The sequence below is a fragment of the Portunus trituberculatus genome, chromosome 36 (genome assembly GCF_017591435.1).
Source record: "Portunus trituberculatus isolate SZX2019 chromosome 36, ASM1759143v1, whole genome shotgun sequence".
NCBI lineage: Eukaryota > Metazoa > Arthropoda > Malacostraca > Decapoda > Portunidae > Portunus > Portunus trituberculatus.
Genome location: NC_059290.1, coordinates 1,714,225 through 1,721,724, shown reverse-complemented (window position 1 = coordinate 1,721,724; position 7,500 = coordinate 1,714,225). Strand labels below are relative to the sequence as shown.

Genomic DNA, 7,500 nt, shown 5'->3' with positions numbered 1-7,500 from the left:
AAGAAAGAGATAAAGCTTAGCGGCGCCAAAAACACGAGACTGGAGAGACTAAGAAAGAGAGAAACACACGCCCGTATTTAGAAACGCCTTTCCCTCTCACTATATACAACAATTTTCCAAGGCCACTGAGACAATTACCCGATTTTTCAAGACAGCTCCTCCTTTTAAAAAACTAGAAATCTTGCCAATCTATCACCAGAACAATTCAAATAATCTAGAAAACACGAATATCTTCAACTAGAGCCTTTGGAATGTAGTGTTGGTGGAAGAGCAAGGCATTTTAGAATACGGGTCACAGAGAGAGACTATGAGAGAGAGACTGACTGAGGAGAAGATGAATGTTAGAGAAAGAATAAGTGAATAATATGTAAGCTAGCTATAAGCCTTATCATTAGTGGGCTTAGATCCCACGTGACTGGCAATAAAAGCAGTCTTTACACTTAAGCTTAATAATGAATGCACAGATATGTTCAAGACGTGAGTGAGTCCACGCGGCCTTCTCCTCCTCCTCCTCCTCCTCCTCCTCCTCCTCCTTCTCCTCCTCCTCCTCCTCCTCCTTCTGACTGACCACAACGCATCTCCACGAAGCTACGCTCACGCTCCTCTTAGAAATCCTCCTCCTCATCCTCTCCTCCTCCTCCTCCTCCTCCTCTCCTCAGCCTTCATCTCCACCTCATCCTCTGTTTCGTAATATTTACACTCTACTTATTACTGAGAGGAAGTAACAAATAAGAGTAGGTATATAGGAAAAAAAAGGAAGACAAGAAACAAAGGGTGTATAGGAGGAGGAGGAGGAGGAGGAGGAGGAGGAGGAGGAGGAGGAGGGAGGGCTACACAATCCACCAGAGAACACATGTATACGAACAGACAGGTGGTCTTTGAAATCACTGTCGCGTGAATGATAAAAAAAAAAAAAAAAAAATGAGAGCCACACCTTATTTTTTCCACCCTCCCCTCCTTCCTCCTCTTCCTTTCACTACTTATCATCATTTTCCTCCCATCGCTCTCATTTCCACAAGCACGTGAGACATTACTGTAGAAAAGGCAAACGGCAAACAGGGCAAGGGGTGAAACAGACTGCAATGACGCAAATGTTATGCATCCTGAGGCGTATCCTGTTCGCCTCACCTCGCTTAGTGTACGTGTGTGTGTCACCTTTCCTCTCTTCACCTTGACACATGATCACGTCATCTGTTCACTCTCGTCGCTCCTTGAAAATAATCCTTAAGTATCCTCGTCCCTTCACATTCCCTTCCCATGTCTCTACTTCTTCTGCTCCACTTCATCTATTTTCTCTTCCACTCGTGCGCTCCACATCCACATCTGCAGCATCTCTATCCACTAAAGCTGCCACATAACTCCCTTTTACCTTCCATCTACCTTTTTCTATTCCACACTCATCATCTACGTTCCCTCCACATCCACATTTGTATTATCTATATCCACTACCCTACTATTCCACATCAATACAGCATGCCTACCACATACTACCACCACTACTACTACTACTACTACTACTACTACTACTACTCCATCACCAACCACACCACCAGCCTCGCATTCCTCATCCCACCTCGCCTACCATAAACACCGCCATTACCACACTCGCCAACACCCACAGCACCACAACACCGCTCGCTACCTGCCGTCTAATTACCGCGATTGTCCGGAGCCGCCACAGGTGAAACACGGCGCTAACACCTGGACCTCTGAACCGCACCGCCAAGTTGATGCTTTATTTATTTACTTGCTTTATTTTCTCTCTTTTTTCTCTCTCTATTTTTCTTTAGAGTGTGTGGGTGTTGTTGTTCCTCCTGTGTTTGTTTGTGTGTTTGTCTGTTTGATTTTTCTTTGTTTTCTTTGTTTTATCTGTCCTTTTCTTTATTTTTTTCGTGTGTGTGATTGTGTCTGTCTGTCTGTCTGTCTGTCTGTTGTCTCTCTCTGTTTATGTGTCTTTCTGTTTGTGTCTCTGTCTGTCTGTCTATCTGTCTACACTCCTGCTTGTTTTACTGCTAGAGAGAGAGAGAGAGAGAGAGAGAGAGAGAGAGAGAGAGAGAGAGAGAGAGAGAGAGAGAGAGAGAGAGAGAGAAGGCAAATCACCAAAACCACAACAACTCTCTCCCTTTCCTTCCTTCGCCTCGCCATTATCTCGTCAGCGTCTTTGTCCAGCCCAGGAAGACACACACACACACACACACACACACACACACACACACACACACACACACACACACACACACACACACACCTCCAATGGATAAAGAAACCTTCGCCCTATTGTCAGAAAATAGGAAGAGGAGGAGGAGGAGGAGGAGGAGGAGGAGGAGGAGGAGGAGGAGGAGGAGGAGGAGGAGGAGGAGGAGGAAGAAGAGGAGGATGAAGGGGCAGGTGAAATAAGGCCTGTTAGCTTATAATGAGGTTACCTGCTTAAAAACCGTCTACTCTCCTACACATTATACAATTATCATGACAGATGGACGGAGTAGTAAAGTGGCTTCCCCTCTACGCACTCCTTCTCCACCACGCTCACTTCATCACCACACTCACTTCATCACCACACTCACTTCATCTACCACACTCACTTCATCACCACACTCACTTCATCACCACACTCACTTCATCACCACGCATCACTACCACACTCACTTCATCACCACACTCACTTCATCACCACACATCACTACCACACTCACTTCATCACCACAATCACTTCATCACCACACTCACTTCATCACCACCCTCACTTCATCAGCACCCTCACTTCATCACCACACTCACTTCATCACCACCCTCACTTCATCACCACACTCACTTCATCACCACACTCACTTCATCACCACACATCACTACCACACTCACTTCATCACCACACATCACTACCACACTCACTTCATCATCACCCTCACTTCATCACCACCCTCACTTCATCAGCACCCTCACTTCATCACCACACTCACTTCATCTACCACACTCACTTCATCTACCACACTCACTTCCCTACCACACATCACACTAGCCACCATCACACAACCACTTCTCTTCCCTAACCTAACTTAACCTTCATCCTCTCCGTTATCACCTTCACAACTTTTCTCTCACTCTCAAAACTTCTCTTGCTCTGAAAGCTTTACTGTCACTCTCAAAGCTTCTCTGTCACTTTCAAAGCTACTCTCTTACTCTCAAAGCTTTTCTATCCCTCTCAAAGCTTCTCTCTTACTCTCAAAACTTTTGTCACTCTCAAAGCTTCTCTCTTACTCTCAAAGATTTTCTGTCACTCTCAAAGCTTCTCTGTCACTCTCAAAGCTTCTCTCTTACTTTCAAAGCTTTTCTGTCACTCTCAAAGCTCCTCTCTAACTCTCAAAGCTTTTCTGTCACTCTCAAAGCTTCTCTTTGTCACTCTCAAAGCTTTTCTGTCACTCTCAAAGCTTCTCTTACTCTCAAAGCTTTTCTGTCACACTCAAAGCTTTTCTGTCACTCTCAAAGCTTTTCTGTCACTCTCAAAGCTTGTCTCTTACTCTCAAAGCTTCTCTGTCACTCTCAAAGCTTCTCTATTACTCTCAAACATTTTCTGTCACTCTCAAAGCTTTTCTGTCACTCTCAAAGATTTTCTGTCACTCTCAAAGCTTTTCTGTCACTCTCAAAGCTTTTCTGTCACTCTCAAAGCTTCTCTCTTACTCTCAAAGCTTCTCTGTCACTCTCAAAGCTTCTCTATTACTCTCAAACATTTTCTGTCACTCTCAAAGCTTTTATGTCACTCTCAAAGATTTTCTGTCACTCTCAAAGCTTTTCTGTCACTCTCAAAGCTTCTCTCTTACTCTCAAAGCTTTTCTGTCACTCTTAAAGCTCTTTTCTTACTCTCAAAGCTTTTTTGCCACTCTCAAAGTTTCTCTCTGTCACTTTCAAAGCTTTTATGTCACTCTCAAAGCTACTCTTTTACTCTCAAAGCTTTTCTGTCACTCTCAAAGCTTCTCTCTGTAACTCTCAAAGCTTTTTGTCACTCTCAAAGCTTCTCTCTTACTCTCAAAGCTTCACTGTCACTCTCAAAGCTTCTCTTACTTTCAAAGATTTTCTATCACTCAAAGCTTCTCTCTTACTCTCAAAGCTTTTCTTTCACTCTCAAAGCTTTTCTGTCATTCTCAAAGCTTCTCTGTCACTCTCAAAGCTTCTCTATAACTCTCAAAGCTTCTCTCTTACTCCCAAAGCTTTTCTGTCACTCTGACTGCTTCTCTGTCCACTCTGAAAACTTCATTATGTCACTTTCAAAGCTTTTCTGTAACTCTCAAAGCTTCTATATCACTTTCAAAGCTTTTATGTCACTCTCAAAGCTACTCTCTTACTCCCAAAGCTTTTCCGTCACTCTCAAAGCTTCTCTCTGTCACTCTCAAAGCTTTTCTGTCACTCTCAAAGCTTCTCTCTTACTCTCACTGCTTCTCTGTCACTCTCAAAGCTTTTCTGTCACCTCAAAGCTTCTGTCACTCTCAAAGCTTCTCTGTCACTCTCAAAGCTTCTCTGTCACTCTCAAAGCTTCTCTCTTACTCTCAAAGCTTTTCTATCACTCTCAAAGCTTTTCTGTCACTCTCAAAGCTTCTCTCTTACTCTCACTGCTTCTCTGTCACTCTCAAAGCTTTTCTGTCACTCTCAAAGCTTCTCTGTCACTCTCAAAGCTTCTCTGTCACTCTCAAAGCTTCTCTGTCACTCTCAAAGCTTCTCTCTTACTCTCAAAGCTTTTCTATCACTCTCAAAGCTTTTCTGTCACTCTCAAAGCTTCTCTGTCACTCTCAAAGCTTCTCTCTTACTCTCAAAGCTTTTCTGTCACTCTGACTGCTTCTCTGTCCACTCTGAAAACTTCTTTATGTCACTTTCAAAGCTTTTCTGTAACTCTCAAAGCTTCTATATAACTTTCAAAGCTTCTATATCACTCAAAGCTTCTCTGTCACTCTCAAAGCTTTTCTCTGTAACTCTCAAAGCTTCTCTTTTACTCTCAAAGCTTCTCTTACTCTTAAAGCTTTTCTGTCACTCTCAAAGCTTCTCTGTCACTCTCAAAGCTACTCTCTTACTCTCAAAGCTTTTCTGTCACTCTCAAAGCTGTCACTTCTGCTTCTCTGTCACCAGCTTCTCTCACTCTCACTTCTCTCTCTCTCTCTCTCTCTCTCTCTCTCTCTCTCTCTCTCTCTCTCTCTCTCTCTCTCTCTCTCTCTCTCTCTCTCTCTCTCTCAAAGCTCTCTCTGTCAAAGCTTCTCTTACTCTCAAAGCTTTTCTGTCACTCTCAAAGCTTCTCTCTCACTCTCAAAGCTTCTTTGTCAATCTCAAAGCTTTTCTGTCACTCTCAAAGCTTCTCTCTTTCTCTCAAAGCTTCTCTGTCACTCTCAAAGCTTCTCTCTTACTCTCAAAGATTTTCTGTCTCTCTCAAACCTTCTCTGTCACTCTCAAAGCTTCTCTGTCACTCTCAAAGCTTCTCTCTTACTCTCAAAGCTTTTCTATCACTTTCAAAGCTTCTCTCTTACTCTCAAAGCTTCTCTTCCTCTCAAAGCTTCTCTCTACCACTCTCAAAGCTTCTCTCTTACTCTCAAAGCTACTCTGTCATTCTCAAAGCTTCTCTCTGTCACTCTCAAAGCTTCTCTGTCACTCTCAAAGCTTCTCTCTTACTCTCAAAGCTTCTCTATCACTCTCAAACCTTTTCTGTCACTCTCAAAGCTTCTCTGTCACTCTCAAAGCTTCTCTCTTACTTTCAAAGCTTCTCTGTCACTCTCAAAGCTTCTATATCCCTTTCAAAGCTTCTATATCACTCTCAAAGCTTCTCTGTCACTCTCAAAGTTTCTCTGTCACTCTCAAAGCTTCTCTATCACTCTCAAAGCTTATCTCTTACTCTCAAAGCTTCTCTGTCACTCTCAAAGCTTCTCTATCACTTTCAAAGCTTCTCTGTCACTCTCAAAGCTTCTCTATCACTCTCAAAGCTTCTCTGTTACTCTAAAAGCTTCTATATTACTTTCAAAGCTTCTATATCACTCTCAAAGCTTCTCTCTTACTCTCAAACCTTCTCTTACTCTCAAAGCTTTTCTGTCATTCTCAAAGCTTCTCCTACTCTCAAAGCTTCTCTGTCACTCTCAAAGCTTCCCTATCACTCTCAGAGCTTCTCTGTCACTCTCAAAGCTTCTCTCTGTTATTCTCAAAGTTTCTCTCTTACTCTCAAAGCTTCTCTGTCACTCTCAAAGCTTCTCTATCACTCTCAAAGCTTTTCTGTCACTCTCATTGCTTCTCTGTCACTTTCAAAGCTTCTCTGTCACTCTCAAAGCTTCTCTCTTTCACTCTCAAAGCTTCTCTGTCACTCTTAAAGCTTTTCTCTGTCATTCTCAAAGTTTCTGTCTTACTCTTAAAATTTCTCTGTCACTCTCAAAGCTTTTCTGTCACTCTCAAAGCTTTTCTGACTCTCAAAGCTTCTCTGTCACTCTCAAAGCTTTTCTGTCACTCTCAAAGCTTCTCTCTTACTCTCACTGCTTCTCTGTCACTCTCAAAGCTTTTCTGTCACTCTCACTGCTTCTCTGTCACTCTCAAAGCTTTTCTGTCACTCTCACTGCTTCTCTGTCACTCTCAAAGCTTTTCTGTCACTCTCACTGCTTTTCTGTCACTCTCAAAGCTTCTCTGTCATTCTCACTGCTTTTCTATCACTCTCAAAGCTTCTCTGTCACTCTCACTGCTTTTCTGTCACTCTCAAAGCTTTTCTGTCACTCTCAAAGCTTCTCTGTCACTCTCACTGCTTTTCTGTCACTCTCAAAGCTTTTCTGTCACTCTCAAAGCTTCTCTGTCACTCTCACTGCTTTTCTGTCACTCTCAAAGCTTTTCTGTCACTCTCAAAGCTTCTCTGTCACTCTCACTGCTTTTCTGTCACTCTCACAGCTTTTCTGTCACTCTCACTGCTTCTCTGTTACTTTCACCGTTTATGTGTCACTTTCACCGCTTTTGTATCACTCTCACAGCTTCTGTGTCACTCTCACAGCTTCTGTGTCACTCTCACTGCTTCTCTGTCACTTTCACCGCTTCTCTGTCACTCTTACCGTTTCTCTGTATCACTTTCACCGCTTCTCTGTCACTTTCAACGCCTCTGTGTCACTCTCACCGCTTCTGTGTCACTCTCGCCGCCTATGTATCATTTTCACCGCTTCTGTGTCACTCTCACCGCTTCTCTGTCACTTTCAACGCCTCTTTGTCACTCTCACCGCTTCTGTGTCACTCTCACCGCTTCTGTTTCACTCTCGCCGCCTCTGTATCATTTTCACCGCTTCTGTGTCACTCTCACCGCCTCTGTGTCACTGTCACCGCTTCTGTATCATTCTCACTGCTTCTGTGTCACTCTCACCGCCTCTGTGTCACTCTCACCGCTTCTGTCACTCTCACCGCTTTAGTGTCACTCTTACCACTTCTTTGTGTCTCCCACTCCTCTCCTACTCCACTCTCGCTACTCTTCCCTCCCTCTCCCTCTTGCATCCGTACAGTTAAGAGGAA

The 7,500-nt window shown here is 43.5% G+C and overlaps 1 protein-coding gene across 1 annotated transcript in view; it reads left to right on the top strand.

Moving 5' to 3' along the window:
* Positions 1-3,057, top strand: part of LOC123513445 (putative uncharacterized protein FLJ46204) — a 4,931-nt gene extending 1,874 nt beyond the window's left edge. The window contains exon 2 of the mRNA XM_045270603.1: positions 2,474-3,057. Coding sequence (XP_045126538.1) covers positions 2,474-3,057 — 584 coding nt within the window. The remainder of the gene's footprint in view (positions 1-2,473) is intronic.
* Positions 3,058-7,500: the final 4,443 nt, after the last annotated feature.